Here is a 20,755-nt window from a genome sequence, read left to right on the forward strand (position 1 = left end):
AAAATTTAATAGATCACTTAGATCTAATATTTGTTTCTAAACTTTATTCGGAAAATGAAAACAAACTTCTAATTTATACAGAATAGGAAAAGTTCAGCCGTATAGCTTGACTCTAATTACCAAGTATGGCTACCACGCATTCGGTAGAAGGGAACAGCTCAATTTAGATAACTAGGCGGTCTTTGACATATGGTAAGCTCATGACGTTGCGAAAAAACCTTCAGTGAGTTGCCAAATTCCCAGTGACTCGCGGGTTAACCTTTCCATCCTTTCCATGATTTGCCTAGCCTAAACATAGTTATCGAGAGGCAACGTCGATTGAGGGTTTTCTCACTCCTTCGACGCACATAAGCTGTTTAAGACCAGCAAATGAAAGCACAAGACCCGTGCTTGTACACTAGACTGGATGTGGTCAGATTGTTTGGCACTCCTTACTCTAGTCCATTAATTAAGCAGAATACGGTGTATGAATTAACGCATACGAGAGCGTGGCTCTCTTTCCCTCCGATACGATTAATTACGAAGCCTGTGGAACATTCATTTATCCATTGCACAATGCCATATCATCATATGTGTCGTAAATGTATGACCAATCAGTCGGTCAATCTGGCTACCCATCTTTGACTTGTCCACTGCCAGAATGGTAAGAAATACGGAAGGAAAACCCAAATTGTGCTCCTGAAGTGTTTTTGTCGCTTCTGGAGTATGTCAAGGAACTCTGTAGAGACCCTCTGTGTGTGTGTGTGTGTGTGATTAGGATTTTAACGTAACTTTAGCACCTTTTCAGACATATCGTTACGATCTCTGCAGTGTGGCAGTTTATAGTGATGTCTAGCACTGGGGAAACATGCCGCAGGCATGTAGCATGATGTTTCACCCAGTCACTGTATCTTGACACCAGGCCGACCAGTCTCGACCCCCATTGTTTTCAGCGGGACGTAGTACTTTTGAAAATGTCCAACCACCTTGTCATCTCAGCGCTGGAGGAAGACAAACTGGAGGACAAAAGGGAATTGGAAAAGGAGGTGCCTAAGACAAATCCCTGCGGGTTTTGAAGCCTACAATAAGGTCTCCAAAATCATCACAGAGCAGCAGAATCAGGCCTTCACCATACTGAAGACCGGGAAGTGGAACTGTAGCAGTAGTTAAAGCAAACGGCAGCAACAGCCACAACAGTGGCAGCAAAAGTTGCAATTACATAGACGAATACAGCTGCAGACATTTGTAGTCTCTCAAAAATAATATTGGGGCTGTGAGTCGAATACCCCCAGCAGTGCTTGCCTCTATCTGTCCATGAGGCGGAGATAGATGGAGTAGAAAATGTACTTGTAGAACTAGACCATCTATGTGTGAAACTAAGTGTACTACTGAAGACGGCCTTTTTGAGAGACACCCGAATGTGTAGAAAAGAGACTTACTACTCAATGATTGCCAAAAATATGTTTGTATGCTTGCACGTGTTTGTCTAACCCAACAAAAGAACTTCGTAACCCCTCCCTTATAGAATGTGTGTTTGTTTGATATAGAATGTTTGTGAAAGGTATTTTGTGTTTGCTTGGTTAAAGAGTGTATGCATATCACTTCCAACCATCGTACTATACGTTTGTAGTTCTCCATGATAATATAGATCTGTGTTGAAAAATGAACAACGTTTATTTTAGGTCCCCAAATTTCTGTTTTCTTTGTATATTTCGTGAGAGTGCTATTGATGTAAGGGATGTTTTTTCTAATGCCCGTGCTTCAGGCATATAAAGCAGAGCGTTTACCAGTCATGCCATTCATCGCCGATCCTATAGAGAGGAAGAAATAAGAATGAGAACAGTTCAACGTGGGGAAGTTAACGGCCGCGGTCGATGTGACGGAAAAGGTTGAGCACCTACTGAAACAGATGGAAACATGGGATATTGCCCTAACAAAACTAAGTTTTGCAGATAACTTGACTCACGACAGCTAAGAGTACTGTAAGAGAAGTAATGAAGGAGAAAACAATACACATTGAGGTGGAGAGGGAGTAGGAGAGAAACGAATAAAGATGCAGAAGAGAAGTATACGTCCGGCGACCTAATGCCAACTGGATAAAGGTCCAGGAAATATTCCGAAGATCGGGCTATCCTGATTAGATCTCTGATGAGGAAAGGGAGACCAATCAACATGCTAGTCACCATCAAGGCAACATGAAGAATATTGAAAAGGAATGGGGGCAAATATGCGAGACCTGCTGTACTAAACCAGTGGTGTGCAACCACTAAGGCAAAGGGGTAGAAGAAAACCTTGAGGTTCTTTTCAGAGCAACGCAAATCTATACAAATGACAGACATTAATGTTAATGCTGTCTTTGTTTTATGTATATGCTTTTCTATGTCTGTGGTGTTGAAAAATAAAATCTCAATACTCCTTTACCCCTTCGCTAGTGGTAGAATGTGTTTGTGTGAACGGGTACAGTATTGTGTCTTAACGTTCATTGTCTGATAGTGTATTTGTATGCAGTTGTATAGTAGTGTGTCTACAAACTGCAAACACTTCCTACCATTCCTTGTTTGATAGCGTGTTTGTATGATTATTTAAAAGTATCTGTATCACCACTTCATACCCATGCTGTTTGAATATATAGGGTGTCCTTGGATTGCATAAATAGTGTGTTTGGATAGTAATACAAATCAGGTGCTGCATTATATAAGTGGTTTGCATCGATATTAAAGAAACGCAGAGACCATTTTAACATTACTATTAACCATTGAACGCCATAAACACGTTTGACCCTATAAATAACTTTAACCACATAAATACAGTTGGCCACATACCTACCTTTGACCCTGCAATATTATTCTCATATTAAACCAACAGGTGCATATTTCAAATGATATGACCCCAAGCATCCCCAACACGTTAACCTATGAGCGCTATATAATTATCGTATGACCCCAAATAGATACATACAACTACTTGCATTGCTTATTCAACTATTATGTTAACTCTATACATATGTAAGTTTTGTTCAGTTATGTCTAATTCTTCACATAAATATATTTTATTTGTGTATGGAAGTGGACGTTCTCGGTTGCAATGTAACTATCCCAATTAAACCTCTTTATGAGCCTTTTAAAATGTATAACATACAATCTATATCGTGTTAAAGTATCTTGTATCCGCCATTTTTACAATCCTTTGGTAGTTTAGCCTTGTATCTCGAAGATGTTCCAAGTAATATATACGTTTGGCGGCCTATAACGTTTGGTTAGCTTTTCCTCTCAAATCCAGCGCATTATCCACAATACTACAACAAAGTCAAATACTTTAAAGAAGCCCGACTGCATAAAATGAAACATATAACATTCCAGGAAACTGTAACTGAGTGTTGTCGTTGAAATAAAACGTTCTGCACATAACGTGCATGTCAAAAGTGCATGGACCGGCATAGATAATTGAAGACAAACTTCCAGATTTCAGAAACCGACAACTGTGGTTTTCAGTGATGTGAATAGCGCACGAGAATAAAGTTTACATACGGGACATCTTTCACCAGGAAGACGGAGAAAGAAGAAATATAAGACAAGACAAAATATGAGAAAGACGCATCCAACCTATATGGAAAATGACTTAAAGTAAGTTGATATGAAAGAATGACTAACAACTCAAAATCATTATTCAAACACTTTGACAATTAATCTAGTTGGTACCATAACCTCCAGGCGATGCTTGCGGTACCTGTATATAACAATGATATTTAATGTTAATGACGGAAAAATGGATATGCATTAAATATAATGAATAAAGTTATTATTACTAGAAATTAATGTGGAAAGCGAAGGAGTAAATATGTAATATCATCCTTTTGACGTTTAACTGAGTGCATGATGGCAGTGCATCCTATCTAGTACATAAAGAAAACTGTTTGATATGTCATTAATATTGTTTAATTCAAGTACTGTTGTTATTAAACTACAGTTCAGTTGCTCCACTCAACATTTCTTTAATGTGTGTTGTTTATTGGGGATGCGTTCAGCAGTGTATCATCATTTATAAATGTTTGTTTTAAATTATAATCCTTATTATCGTGTTTTGGGTATCATATTACAATAGCCTTTCACGCCATCGTTTAAAGGGGACAAAATCCCAACATGCACAATTTTATTGTAAACAGAAGAATATTTAGTAATTTGCGTATATAATCTATCCCGCCTATTTTTTTCTTTGCATGTATTGTATATGCACAAACATTTGATACAAAATATTGTCCTGTATTCCGAGATCAAACGGAAAGAACCTTCCCCAAATTTGTTAACTCCCTTCCATACAAACAGGATGTAACATCATTTGAGACTATTAACGTATTAGAGCTGTATTTAATTCGTGCAGCAAAGTGTCAAGTAGAAACAAGATGCTTCAATGCGCAGCTCTAAATTGCGTGAATAATAGCAGTTCTGGAACAATCCTGAATTATTTTACTCTTTTTTTTCTCTCCATCTTTGAAAAGTAAATGAAATAACATTAAAGAAATGTTTACGCTTTTTCATTCAATCTTTCCAACATCAGTTTATTATGCACGTTTGATTTTGTATGTAACTGCATCGGATGAATATGCATTTTTCTTCCACACTTACGTTCAATACTGTTTTCCACTCGTTGTATACTAAACCCCTCCTTCCCATTCAGCATTAATCTTGTTTGTGTAATGTCAATAATAGAAAAATAAATTACTTCTACTTGAAAGTCTGTGAGTTCATATAAACTCGTTAGATTTCTTATAACTACACACCGGAACACCACGATACAATTTTTTAAACAAATGTTACTGTTAACTTTCTTGATTGATAACTATATTATAGTAACATTATTCGTTAATGTGGTTATTACTCTCAAACTCGGACCAGGCTAATTCGGTACAAATCGCTGACTGATTCGGCCCATATATATGGCTGATCCTGCAAACTTCCAAGCTGATTAGGACCATGTTAAATGTTATTCAGTTTAGACCAGGATTTAAATGTGACAATCAGCTTGACACTACAATTTCAGTTGACTCGTCGTCACCATACAGTTGGGATACAGAATTTGAGTGGTAACCATTAGCAGCATTTGAACCTGTCTCTATGGATTTCGTACGTACAATCCTGGTAAAGAGTGCACCAAAATCATGTGAACTTGATCCAATTCCACCGTCACTGCTGCTTGAGTGCTTTGATCCAGTATTGCCTTCACTAACTGATGTTATTAATACCTCTCTCTCATCTAGGGAATTCCCATCATTTTTCAAAACTGCCATTGTAAAGCATCTGCTGAAGAAAGCAACACTAGACCATAACGATTTAAAGAACTACCGCCCAGTTTCTAATCTCCCATTCATTTCAAAAATCTTAGAAAAGGTTGTTCTATCCCAGCTTGTATCTCATCTAAATTCAAACAGTCTTTTTAGCAATGTACAATCTGCAAATCGCCCTTGCCACAGTACTGAAACTACTTTTCTAAAAGTAGTTAATGACATTCTCTCTGCTTTGGATAGCGGAAATATTACAGTCCTCACCCTCCTTGATTTGTCTGCAGCATTTGACACAATAGACCATGATATATTACTTCACCGTCTCCAGCCTTACTGTGGTTCAACTCCTACTTGGTCGACAGGACACAAATTGTATCTGCAAATGGAATACACTCCACCCCAGTTGACCTATTTTGTGGTGTTCCACAGGGGTCTGTTCTTGGACCTGTTCTCTTCATTCTGTACACTCAGTGGCCCTCAAGTGTCATAAATCATTTTCCAGTGTCTCACCAATTGTACGCTGATGACACCCACATATACAAATCTAGACACCCGACTGAAGTTGATGCTACCATCCAAGGTGTAGAGATGTGCATTTCTGATGTGAAATCATGGATGACATGTAACAAATATTTGTATTTCTTCCTTCGTTAAGGAAGGGTTTGCCTCAGAAAGATCATAATTTCTGGCAAGTTGAATCAATTCATCTTTTTTCAAAAGGTCTAATTTTTCTCGTATAGGACTTGGAAGAAAGATTGCCACTTTTGATGACATTGTCGAATAATCTTGCTGATTTCACTGAAGATTTCAAAATTATAAAATAATATTTGCGATTTAAATATTTCAGAGACTAGGGGAATTCAAATTTCAAAACAAAGTTTTCTGAAATATTTTACCCAAAATTCATATATCCAGAACGAGCCCCCAATTTTCTTTATTGCGTGTTTAGGCTCTGATAAACAGTAACAAGAAATAAAAAATAAAAACAAGCCTTGTAAAATTTAACTAATAATATATTTCCCTAGCAAAACAAGATAAAACTGAGGAAAAGAACTTACGGTTTTAAGGTTCAAATCCATAAATAGTCCAGGAATAATCCAAGAATTAAATATTAGAAGTTCTAGTAACAAAACGTTCTAATGAATTTGAGTTAAAGTCCCGAAGAAAAATCCAAAATGGAAGGCGATGCCGTATACTGTCAGCATTGACGTGTCAACAGTTCTTTGTTGATTCACCGACAATAATATTCCGATGCTTAAATTAAGAATAACATTTCAATAAATGTTTTTGACCTAGAATTCTGTATGAGCACTTAAATACTCCCAGGGAAAAGACTTAATCTTTTAGAATGCAAATAATTTGAGAAAAATAAATTAAAATTTAGCTTCAATTGGTCACAACAGAATAAATACCACCTTGACGTTGAAATGTTTAAAAGCGGAACTAAAGTGTATTTCTTAATATATCACTATTAAATCTAATTACTGCGCAACTCAGGTAAAACCAGAATTTCGAAATAAAGGATATTCACATGCGTAAATTCACGTACACCCAGTAGAGCCTCGAATCCACCCTATAAATCTACACTAAGAATAATTAAAAAAAATAAAGAAGCTGCTTTCTTCAACTCTTACCAATTTTGTATCAAGGTCAGGAACTAGGTCAACATTAAGATACAAATTTTAAAGTTAGGTGTTTACGAAAATACAGTCAGGTCACACTAATTTCGGGAAAATGTCAAATTCCAGTAAATTTAATTACTATAACATGCAATGAAGTAAACAATTTAAAACTAATAAACAAACAATTAAATTAAAGAAATATAAATTAAATCAAATATACATAACACCAGGTGAAAAATAGTATTGGTGGCCGCCCAAGTTAACATGTTTAGTCATTGCCTGGATGCCCTCGTAAGATAGTGCCTCTAACTGAATAACACTGTTTCAATAATAGCAAAACGTGCAGATGTGGCATCATTTGTACCCTGAGGTTAAGGAGCTTCGTTTTGCATTGTATATCCACTAACACTGCGGTCTCAGGCTCGCGCTCTAAAAGGGGGATTTTCTACAGCCTACGAAATGCACTAAAAGATAGTAGTTTACACAAATGTCGACTGTATTAAAAAGGGTTGACTTATCTATACATGATGAGAATACTGTGGTGTGGTCCTTGGCGCATTTGCAAATAGATATTTGTTTAAATAGTACCGCAAGTATTTGTTTGCTGTCCTTCTTAAGAAAAAACATCCTCACTTCAAGTTCACGGTCAGTTAAGGCCGCTTATTGTCCCAAAGCGTTGGTAACGATCTGAACAATATGAGCTATTGCGAAGGGTTTGTGACCAATGCGTTCTTTTTTGCATGTTTGTCCAATATTAAAATGCTTAGAATGGCAATGTTGGATTTGTTCTCAATACTGCCGTCATCCTCTTGCGCCAGGATCACCAGTTCATAGGTTTCGTTAAGTGACATGTTTCGGCTGCAGGAATCTAAGTTAACCATCTTTGTAAACAAAACGTATATTGTAGTTTAATAATATATCTCTGAAATATTGACAATACACAATGCAATTTTAGCGAAACCAAAGAATAATTTAAAATCACATGGTATGAAGTTGTACACTTTTATACTTTATTGTTGCGCCAAATCTGACTATAGAAAATAATGTCACAAGTGATCATTTTATCTTAAAGGTTGCAATAACCCAATAATCAACACGCTATATACATGGGTTTAGTTTATGCATGTCTTAGACGATGTCAAAGAATATATATATATATATATATATATATATTGCAAAGAACAAAAATCTAGTATACGTAAGTATAATCTTATTCTATATATTGGTATGTATATTTAATCTCCATTGTGCGATTGGCCTTCGTCCTAAATCGAGGATAAGAGTTTGTGCATATCCGACTAATGTAATGTTTCGTAAATAGCATACTACATAGCTAAGTCTTGTCAATGAGTGTAGATTAAATATATTAAGATAGTACATTCAGGTAAACATGTTTACTTTGATTTGAGTTCAGGAAATTGTAATTCCACTACGGAAGGCATGGTGTATCCTATACTTGCCAGTAGCATACCAAAATTGACGTAGTAGACATGATCTTATTGACAACGTAGACAGCTCTAGAAATTAAGATTTTACCCTCATCATGTTCCTCTTATTGTGTCGTAAATTTTTGTATATAGATAGTGTTCAACAGAATCACCAATTACTATCTTAATACCTGTCTAGTGTTAATATTGGATAGGATGTATTTATTTAAATCATTCATAGAAATTACAAAGTGCTCATTAAAACGTTTTGGACTAGTGTGAATCCATTTAGATGCATTTCTGTTATTATTATAGTGATACATAAAGACTATTAACATACGTTCTGATATATACATCAGAACTTTACAAGAGACTTACGTAAAGCAATGACGAAAATGAGATATTTGGTAAAACAATAGTTGTTATAACGTAGCAAGGGCTAAAACATACTCCTTAAATCACAAAAATCTCAACTAATGCCTTAATGTCAATTCATTTTTCCAATAGGTTCGCTAAATCTTATAATTCCTGACGTTATGAGTGAAAATATCTTGCATATCGATCACATTATTCCATGTTAATTGGTAATTCTATCCAATATAGATTAAGACAAAAGTATCTGTCCAGTGATCCAATAACAGTTATATGATTTGCAGTTAAAACAGTTACAAATGAAAATAATATTTGATAAGGAAGAACATCGGAAGCAGGTTACAAATTTATAAATAGTTAACTTCGTCACTGATGAGATATGGAACACTACTGGGGGTTTCTATTCCATTGGAGAATTTATTACATGACAAGCTGCAATACCTCTTACAACTATTGTGCGAAGGCATGAAGACGTTAACAACATAGCGATAAATACACATTTTCAAGTATTTGTATCCAGTGGCTGGGACAGCAGAGTCTACAATTATTTCGACGCAAATGGTATGGTAATTTGAAATAAAATGGAATAACATGCATAGCTGATACTGTTTTTAAGATAATCTATAGTCAACGATGTCACCGTAAACATAGTAACGTATGTAAATCATTTTAGAATTTCTACAACGCAGGCGTTTTCAAAGATTTGATATGCTTTCTTGACGTTTTCTAGTCGATTTTGTCAAACTTTCTTCAGTTACATTTTTTAAAACAGATTATCACTTTGAAAGATCCTTCAGTTTAAATCGATTTGATTCTTGACCGTACGCTTTATCATCTGGTAGTTCAAGGTTAGTCATTGATGATTCCAATTGTGTGTTGCTTCTATTAAACATTGGCATTTATCCACACTATTAACATTCACACTTCACCGTTAGCTTATTGTGTGTTTTCCAGATCTATGAATAACGAAGCCTTGAATAATGGGTAATGCTGATAATGTAGGAAATGACTAAGTAGAGACATAATATGACAATCCTGTAAATCTCGCGAACTATTGTCGTCAGATCTCACCATGTGTTATTGATACCACAACAGAAACACGCATCACTTGAAATTATAGCTGCTATCAATATCCATGGCAAAACAGACTCGAAAATATGTGCACTTCGTTACATTTGGTCCGTTAAATAGTTTCCCACAATCAATCTATTTAGTCCAGCAAAGTGAATTTTGTAATCAGAAGAGAGATTTTGGAAATAATGTTATTTTGTCAGGTATAACGGTATAACAGCATCCATAAAATAATGTACACGTGATAAATTGCCTTTAAAAATTTACAACAAGAGAGCAGGACATCCATAAGTTTCGGGCAGTTTTACTTTATACGGTTTATAACGGATCTTCATTAATTTAGAATAAACATTGGCCTATCAATTGTATATCGATTATGATTGATACAGATTTGAACTCCTACACTTTAAAATATCTTCAAGTTGTACTGCAAAATTAGTCAGTAGACAACAAACGTCCATTTACCAGGATCAAATACGCAATTTATTACATTTTCGTACTGCATTGTATCAACCATCTTACTCTCGATGATGTCGATGCTTAGTTCAAAATTACTATTATTAAATGTAATGTAACTGCATCTTATTCTCCAATATATATCGTTGACATGTGAAATAAACGATTGCACATTTGCTATCTTTTTGGAACGATATTTTGAAGCACAATATACTTTGCCACTCCTTTGAACTCATCCATACTTTGAAAAACTAACATATTGTCCCTGGATACTGACTTCGTTGCTTTCATGCTTCCATTATTGGCATTTTTCTAAGTTCCCTAAAAGTCGTGGATTGATTACAATGCTGCCTTGTGCCGTTATTTATGATGCGAAGACAAACTGAGATTTTGTTAATTCTGTAATTGATGGACATAGAGGAAAGATGTTAATAGTGTTAGGTTGTCGTATAGATAGAACGAAAGAACAGAAAGCAGTGGCACTATTAATAAATACGGACAAGCTATACAGAGTATACATCAAAGATGATACAATTCAAATGCATCATCAATTAATCCACTCTTAATCAGATGCTCACTCAAACGAACTTCGTTCTGAGCATGGGTTCTGTGAGTATAATCAAGAGCATAACTATTACTGAAACTAATAACAGTTAGTAAATCGTTTGTGTTAGTCTGTGAAAATAACCCGCAATATTTATTTACAAAAACGAAATCTGGTAAAAGTTATTTCCCTTGTTCCCATATTATGAGTAAATTCGATATCTGAGTATGGTTCGCACTTTCAGCAAGGTCAAATTGGCCTCATGATAAAATAGTTCACTTAAAGCTTGTGAACTTCAGATAAATGAAATTATAATGGAACCTTGACAACATCAATACCTAGAAGAGTAGCGTTCTGTTAGGGCTATATGATGAAAACGTTGACTGTGTTTTCATCCCTTACAAGAGACACTAAGAAGAATGACTAGTAGAACATTAAATTTAATTCTATAATCGTTTCCTATTTACACAAACTTTCACCAGATTTCCATCAGAAGCTTCATCACATCTTTAGTTCATTTTCTATTCTTAGTTTTCTTCTTCATGATTATTGTCTTCTTCTTATTATCCTTTGTCTTTCCTCTGACCATGTCGCCAACCATAAATAACATCTTCGAGAATAAAGTTATAGAAGAGACAATGGCTAAAGCATTTAACCTTATCTCCATTAGCAGCAATAATCCCGTGGGTTCAAGATACTTATCTGTATACTAACGTAAACCTGCCGATCAAGACTTGGACTTGGTCACTGAAATATCTACCACTTCTTTTGTGTCTGATTTTATTCGTCTTTTGTGTTTTCTTGTTTTTGGCGGGGGTCGGTTGGTATTTTTTGCATTCGCTCTTAACATAATCTGACAGTATGGTTAAATATAAACTCCCCCAATGATCTCTCACGGAATATGTACAAACCAAGTCACTGAAACATCAAACGCTTCTTTTGTGTCTGATTTATTATTCATCTTAAGTTGTTATTGTTTTCTTGTGTTTGTTGGCAGTGGGTTGGTATCTTTCGCATTCGCCCTTAACATAATTTGACAACTTTGCTTAAATATAAATTCCTCTAATGATCTCTCGTGCAATATGTATAAACGATTTCTGACTACTTGTACAGCCAAACAATTCGTTTTGTCGTATTGATAACTCTTTTTAATGCTGATGTTTATTTGGCTTTTTGTCATTGTTTAGTAATGTTGAAGGTTATCGTTTCACCCTAAAGTCTCAAAATCTTTCTTCGAGTTTATTTTGGACGATATATTCAAACTAGCAATTGTATGTTTATCCTGAATAATCTTTCTTCACAATACAATGTAAAATAAGTATTCAGTTCTGTTCTCTATTATTTCAAAATATCTCCAAGAATTTATGTTGCAGACCGATGAAAATTCCTGGTTTCTATTTATCATAGTAAGACTAAATTTTAAAAATCTTTAAAATCAACAAAAATGCGCCTGAAAAATAAAATGAAATTAATGCCTCCCTTTTCTTTCAAAAGTCTATACTTGTCTCCTTTTGCATGGAGATTGAAATCACCTGTGCCATTAAGTGTGATCTTAGTTTTGAACCCGGTTGTTTGTTTTCATTCCCTGATATATGGCTACCTTGTTTATCAATTTTATGTCTTCAGAACGTTACTGAGATATATTATATTGTTTCATTTTCCCTTACAAGGCACTCGTAAACAAATATATGTTTATGTTTATATTCCCGCAAACACGAACCCACACAAATGTACTGTGTACACATGCACTGTTTTTTGTCTCTACTTTGATTTGTCAACCTTGTTGCCATTAAAATGACTGTGAATGGTTCAAAGAACATATATTTTCCATCTACACCTGTAAATCCCATGATCTCTTCCTCATTTAATTTGAATAACCTTCTCATCATCATCTTCGCTACTGTTCAACTAATTTTCCTTGCTGATGGTCTGGATTGTTTTGGAGGCGTATTTCTCTTCTTATAGAATCCTCTCATTATTTTAACTTTGGCGAGGCTATCATGTAAGACACCCACAAACTCTTCGTCTTCTTCTTAAATTTATCGTATTTTGCAGGTGACATGAAAGTTCCTTGTGTTGACGAAAATCAAAGAAAGGCAAACTTAAACAATCTTGGTGAATAGTAGAAGCAGTGACGGTACTGTCGTTGGTGATCATAGGAATGACTTCAGGTCCACGTCAGTAAATACCTTGCAGTTTTATTTCCGCCGTGGGTATTGGCCATCCCGCGTACTGATTGCTGGACACAAAACACTGGGATAAAGTGTTGATTGTAGGAATGCAATTTTATATGTCGTCACGGCACACGCCATTCAGCGTTATGAATAGTGGATACTAACCAAGTTCCGAATGTTTATAACATGTATTGATTAAAATTTTTGTGTTTTAGATATGCGTCTATGGTAATATAAAAGCAACACTTCCTACCCTTGTCTCATCATTTGATAATTTCATGTTATTCGTTTTTTGTAAGCATATTGGTATTTAACTGTATTGATGATTTTATGATATACATTCCCATAGTACCCGTATAGGTTGTTGGCTCTTTCATGGCGAATTGGTATGTTTGTGAGAGCAACGTAATTATTGTTGTCCTAGCCTGTTTTGGTTGTAAGAGTATATGTTGTATTGTAAAACTGAGTGTTAATTTGTCTTTATTTGTGTTATTGATCGTCACCTAGAACCTATCACACTCGTCCGCATTCCTTGTAAGGATATATATTTGTCTTTAGTGACCACCACAATCCCCTACTTTCCCGCTTTGCTAGCAAGAGACGGTGCTGGAATATAGTTATCTGTGCTGGTGGACATCGCGTAAATCTCATTTCTCATGCACATTTTGTTTATAAGGGTTGTTGCTGGATAGTAAACGTGGACATTGGGTTGTAGTTATTTCTGTCAGGGAACATTACCGAACTCATACCTTCCCTCGTCCATTCTGTTTACAACAGTGGATGTTGGAGTGAAGGAAGTTATATGTTTACAAGTCATTGCGTATCACCCATAACCTTGCCCGTTTGCCTTAAGTTTGAGTTTTGAATGATAATTGTGATGTAATTTTGTGTAGTAGCAACCAAACTTTGACTGTCTTTTCCTTGAACCCTTTGTCAGTACGCTTGCGATTGTTGTCTTTGGGAATATATGCGAGTCTTAAGAATATGTGTTAGTCCTTATGTCTCTACCTCATTCTTTGATCTCCAATGCGTTTGTATGTATGCGTATGGGTGCTGATAAAAAATGGCATGTGTTAGTCAGACTTTATATTGGTCAGTATGACTGTGGGGATTATTAACCGTTTCATATTGACTATGTTTTTTCAAATATTTGTTTGCATGCATGGACTTTGTCTTTAGGAAGATATCTTAGTCAACCTTATCAATCCCTTGTCTTTAGTCATCATTTTGTTTATATGTGTGGGTATTGGACTGTAATCTTAAGTCCCTTAGTGTATCTTGGTCCGTCGCTCCATACTATACGTACAGCCTTATAAAACTTACCACGGATGGCTGTACTATACTATTAACTTACATAGATGGCTATATCGGCCCCAATTGTATGATTTGATAGAGTGCTACAGTGGCCCCGGCAGGTTCATTTCCAGAAAACCCAGCACGGATCCATTATGCTAGTTAGCCAAAGCACAGTAGTGTCATATGTAATGTAAACTTTCAGTACGGCCCGTTATTGTTCCATCACGTAATATTACATTTCCTTAAGGGTGTTACAGGTTCCTGTCATTGGTAAATTTGCATAGGGACCCAAACCGTCCTATCCAAGCTGAATGCCGCAGGACCGTCTCAACGCTAATGTTAAATTTCCGTAGTCTTCTATAGTGGCGTAGTGATGTCAGTGCCTTTAGATAATCATAGTCGCCCATCACAATATTCATCTCCCATAAATGGTCAAATCGAACCATTTCCCATTTTAATTTCCAAAAGATAGTCTTTTAATCACCCATGTATTGCATACAAACAAACAATACAGCAGATGTATCTTTATTTCTGTGCCAGGGTGTCTCATAAAAAGCATTAATACAAATAATTTGCCAAAAATATTTAAGCAGTCTGAATGTCTTTGCTTGACACAATAAAAAAAACACAAATAAATTCAAAATTATATAAAACTTACGACTACTCAAGACATTATCATCTAGATATCATATACCTATATTGAAGCAGAACCTATATAATCTCCGAAGTCTTAGTTTAAAAACATGTTTTTGTTACAGATCTTTAAAAGCCTCTTACCCATCTTCACTTCAAAAGAATAAATCCACTTTGCTGTAACTCTGTGATCTGATGTTTTACAGAATCATATTCATCCATGGCTACGTATTTTACATATTCGTTTGCTTCCCCGGAATTTTTGTGAGTTGTCAGTCACGTTGCCGATAGTTAGTTCACTTAGCCATATTATTTATACCCAGAACAAATTGCCGATTACGTACAAACTTTAGAGTCGATAAGGATTATTGTTATAAATATTTCCACGAAAATCACAGCCAATATATACTTTCTTCCACATAAAATTAAGTCCAGCCTTTGTATAAATTCAAGGTGTCTAATGCAAATTTACTGAACACTTCCTGAAACATTTTCAACTGGAATTCCAATCGCACAAACTCCCACAAAAGCTAATAGTAAATCAATTTTTATTAATTCACACATATACTTCAATTTATGAAAGTATAGGAAAAATTATATTTCAGGTGGCAAAGAGAGTATGCTCAGTTCCTTGTGGTTTCCTTGAAACATAAACTTTTCTTATATAAGCATCGCTAAGTATTGCAAATAGAGAATTTGTTCCTAAACTGCAATATTACATTATACAATTAACATTTTGGAGGAAACCTTTAAGAAACTCTACTTATGTGTGTCGAACAAAAGACTTAGGTAACGGTGCCGTGATTGAAATCTCGCTAACCAGTTATTTACACTGAATCAAGATCTTAAATTGTAATAAATCTTCAGACTGAAAAGTTTTCAATGTTCTATCTTGAACCATCAATTGGCTCAAGCCTCTGCTAATATAATATTAATACTTGGTTTTGGGTATTGTGACTGTTACAGTGTTGCGAAGATTTTGGTGTTCATCTTCAGCGCCATGGTCCGTGCCACTTTTCTAGGCTACCACACTAGACTTCAATATTAATGTTTATTGCATAACAAACGGAATATTCCGTGGGATTGTATTTGACATATTCCTTTAAAGAAAACGTTATTAGACTTTAAAAAATTCCAATTTAATAATACTGCTTCTTGGTCTGGAACATCTAAAACAGAAAAGCAAGGAACAACAACTGTGTTTATAAAAGATGGATTTTGTTTTCAAAGAAAAAATCATTTACAACAGCAAAATCCTCAGCGAATTGTTATCAACATCATTTCATTTCGCAAAGTCACCTCAGATTAAAGTAAACCATATATAACCTTTGTAACCAAGCATCCAAAATCATTTATGAGTGCTTATAATATAAATATTCCTGTCAGTTAGAAGCATGACAAATGTCCTTTTATGTAAACCTATCAGATAATCGCAAATCTACAAGTAATAGAGTATCACTTATTAGTATTAAGAAAATGGAAGTCCTTTAATACCAGTTAAGTTTGGTCAAAGTTATCACATTTTGAAATAATACAAATGATCACAGCAGACAACGTATTCTTATCAACCGATGTCTCCAAGAAGGCAGACAGTTTAGACAAATGCTTATGACTAACATCCTTTATATGGCGAACGAAAGCAACCCATTTGCATGTCATGATCATATATCTTTCATAATAAAATATCAAACACCGTATAATAGACGAGGAATGCTATCAGTAGTAAGGTATATATGTTTAATAAGGTGCTGTTAGGTTTGATATGTTCAGGACAGATTTACACTTGTGCCAGGCTACTTTACGATCGAATCTTTATATTAAAATGAATGTCATGCAGCATCGTCGTTTTTATCTTCTAAATCTAGACCTTTTTGTTCAGCTACATCTTCATCACCTCTCTTCTTATCTTTCTTTCTCTTTCTTTTCTTATATTTCTTGTTGGAACGTTCTTTGTGTAAGTCAGCCTGTTCTTCAAGAACTGGTGTGGCACGTGGGGCATCAACTATTTCATCATATCCGTTAAGAACTTTTTCTTTCGATCTCTCTCGTGATTCTTTACGTTTCTTGTGTTTGTTTTTTCGGGTATCAGTTTTAAGGTCATTCGGTTCCTTATACACCTCCTTTAAATTTTGATCCTCTTGTTCGGTTCCATTTTCATTAACCCTTTCCTTGTCTTTCCGTCTTTTTTCCTTATGTTTCCTCCGCAGACTTTGAATATGTAAGTCTGCATGTTCCTCGATAACTGGAGTTTCAGCAGGGGCAACAAATAATCCATCATATTCCTTAGTTAATGTTTCTATATGTGTTTTTCTCGGTGTTTCATACTGTTCGGTCTTCTTCCTTCTAAGATCATTTACTTTGTCATTCGGCTGATCGGGCTGTTTCCCGGTAACTTGAACTTTGTCTAGAGAGGCTGAAACAATAGTGCGTTTGGAATGATGCACAGAAACAAAATCTGAACCGGGTTCAGCTGAAGCGTTATTCATTGTGTCGTCTGAGTAACTACCTTCTCTCGTAGGTTCCTTGTTATTGTTGTTCATCTTTTTTCCATTGTCCTCGCTTTCACCATTTGAATGTCCTGTCATCCCATTAACGGCACTATGATTGTCATTAGTAAGCATTTCTAAACTTTCAACATTTGTTTTGCCATTCGTTTCATTTTTTTCATATTCTTTGTCAACAATTGCCCTATGCTTGTTATTCTTTAACCTTTTCATTTTTCTTTTCTTCTTGTGTTTCTCCCGACGTTTCATATCTGATCGAACGCGGTTTTCATTGTTATCGCTCGTGTTAGTGGAAGAAATTTGTGAGTTCGTTACTGTTTGACAACTTTGACCACTTTGAATCTCCCTTTCTCTTGCCGTTTCTGGTATGTCATTTTGATATTGAGTTTGAAAAGTAGCCATTGTCGATCCCGGTGGAACACTTGTAGATATTAATTCTGTAATCTCTGGAGGTGCATCGCTGTTACTGTCGTCCATTTCGACACTGAAATGAACATAGTAAACATTGACTATTGCAATGAAACATATTAAATTATAAATGCATTAAGAGAACTTATATTAGTACCAATTATCTTTTATTAAACATCAAATGCACAAAAACTTCATAACATATCTGCCATATTTACAAATTTTCATTTAACAAGTTCTTTTTGAAGAAAAAGACAATGTCCGTTTTTACGGAAGATGTTTTAGTATTAATCTTTCTTTAGAACAGAGCTTCAAAATTCTCCGAGATTCTTAATGGCATAGTTAAATGTAATAAAGACCGAAAGATAAATGAAGCGACATATTGTTGGATAATTTGAACATATAAACATAGTTTATATGCAAATAACGTCGCGTGTCTCATTTCATGGCATATTAGGCAAGCATTAATACTAAACTCTTACAAAACAGCTATCAATAACACACTCCTTTGGTCATTCAACCCATTTCAGCAATGATTCAATGGAAGAGAGAATGCACCAGCCAAGGAAACACAATAGTATTGCTATATTGGTGTCAGTCTAATCCATGTACACTGAATGTTTCAGATACAAATGTCATATTAAATTAATATTTCCTATTGGTGAATATTTATGTTTCACTCTGAAAACAAACCTTGAGAAGGTAGAAAGGGGAAAAATAAGCACAGGAATAAATATTTATCTATATTTTAAATAGTAAAATAATACAAAGAAAACGTTAACTGAAATAGATTTTTTCAAGTATTTCCTCTTAATGTTTACGTTAGATTATATGCCTTTATATTAATACTTGAGAGTAACAGAATTCACAACTGTTTGCTATAAGACATCCAAGTATATGTTCCTACTGTCATCAAGGAGACCTTGTGTCATTTCTATTGAAAGCGATACTTGAATAATCACCTTTCCTTTTCTTTCAAGTTATACGAACTCCATTCCTAGCTGCCTTGTCAACAATGTCAATGGCATTAATGAGTGGCTCTATTCGACTTGCTTTTGGTGTTTGAATGCAATACAACATGTTGCATTATGTGAACAATTTAAGTTATTGTAACAGATTATGGTAGTCTAAATAGACAACGTGTTCTTACGTCGCCGCTATATTTGTATTAGCCTCGTAATACAATTCGGGTTAAGGTGAACTCACAAGAGGGTTGAAAAGAGTTTGATATCTTCCACCTTTAGGTTAAGTAGCTTTATTGATGCATGATAAAAGAAAAAATGTCTTTTTCTCTACTAAAACAGACATGTATCATCTTGTTGTTGACGAAGCCATGTATGTTAACTCGTGGCTTTGCGAATAAAAATGTATATGTGTCTTTATATCGTAGAAATACATTTAAAAGATAAAAAATGTATCCCTAGAGAATTCTGACTAAATGTATAATTAGCGCCTTCATAATCTTAAAAATAATTAAGCCCAAACAAAAGTACACTAATAATGAGATTGCAAGATAAGAATATGTTGGTGAGCAGTCGTCCATGCAATACTATTAATCGATAATTAATATCAACAATTAACAATCTTACTATTACAGATGCTAGTAGTTGCGAATATAAACAAACAAGTAATCATGGACTTCCACAGCTCATTTCTTTATATCAAAAGCTAATGACGAGGAAATGTTAACATTCACCTATGGTATGACGAAAAAATATATTTTGTTTCACAAATATTGCAGGACACAATTATGCCAATTGTATGTTTAAGTTGTCAATTTTATACCTTGCAACAGGGGAGAAATTAGCAAGAGAACTACTGTTGTATAATACATGTAGAATATACCGCAAACAGGCAGCAACGTCTGTTTCAGACCAAGGTAATTAAGAAAAAGATTTGGCGAAGAGGATTGAATATTAGAGTTTCCAGAAGTATCAGGAAAAAAGTCAAGACAGCATTCAACTTTTTAACTAGGTATATTAACTGTTATCATATAGTATGGGTTTTGCAGATGATGGCATATCTTTGCAGGGAGAATACCATGATTTGCAATATAATTTATGTTTAAGACATTTTAGTGGGTTTCCTGGCTACTACTTTCAATAATGCATTTATAATAATGTTAAAAACACGATATTTCTGTTGTTAGCAAGTAGAACAATACTGATAAAATGTGTTAAAGTCAAAATATGATAATGAAATATGTCATGAGGAACTTTAAGCGACATTTAACTTGTACAAAAGGAGGAAAAAAATAATATTATTTGTATCTGTTCACATATAATATGTATGGTAGTATCTATTCCAAAAAAGCGAAAAATTTCACACGGTTCAGATATTATCCAGGTATATTAATATTGTTAACGACGTTGTTCTGAATCTGGCATGACTTAGTGCTATGCGATCTGAGGGTTTAACGTATCGATGACATGCATCGAAATGTGTCTGCGCAGAAGAGGTTATCGGACGGGGCTTGTCGACACATGAAAAGGCATGCAATATATATCTTATCCATACATACACCAATACCATCCAACGAACATGGTTAGAGTCTTTAGACAGACATGACAAACTTACAGTGCATATCCTTGTCCGTAATATCAGTGGCACAGTTTATAGCTTATAATGTATTGTCTCTTACATGAATAGCACAATATCATAATTTCGTAATTTCATGTGTGCTATGTGAATAGCACTAATTCATAATCACATGTATGTAATCTCAATAGTAAACTATATAGTTTCATAAGTTCGTGCCTGCTAGTAGGAATGTTGCACGATTTCAGTGGGTCTGCATTGGAAGTTCACTTGCAGAAAGTGTTTGCCGAACCTAAATTGTGTACCAGATCAATATTTTTATTTTATAATTAGATATTAGAAAGTGCTCATGTTAGAGTATATTTATGTTCAGCGTGCAAATTGATCACAGGGCAAACGCAAAAGAGTTATTATTCGTTTGGAGCTAAAATAAACCTGGTCGAGAGGGAAGAA

At 34.9% G+C, this 20,755-nt stretch overlaps 1 protein-coding gene across 5 annotated transcripts in view; it reads right to left on the bottom strand.

Annotated features, from left to right (window-relative positions):
* Positions 1-14,728: 14,728 nt before the first annotated feature.
* LOC149782471 (uncharacterized) overlaps positions 14,729-20,755 on the bottom strand; it is a 189,968-nt gene continuing 183,941 nt past the window's right edge. For all 5 annotated transcript variants that reach the window (XM_089933888.1, XM_089933889.1, XM_089933890.1 and 2 more), the window contains exon 11: positions 14,729-17,840. In XM_089933888.1, the coding sequence (XP_089790014.1) occupies positions 16,682-17,840 (1,159 nt within the window). In that variant the 3' untranslated portion in view covers positions 14,729-16,681. The remainder of the gene's footprint in view (positions 17,841-20,755) is intronic.

The sequence above is a fragment of the Sinohyriopsis cumingii genome, chromosome 15 (assembly GCF_028554795.1).
Source record: "Sinohyriopsis cumingii isolate HCF-2022 chromosome 15, ASM2855479v2, whole genome shotgun sequence".
Lineage (NCBI taxonomy): Eukaryota > Metazoa > Mollusca > Bivalvia > Unionida > Unionidae > Sinohyriopsis > Sinohyriopsis cumingii.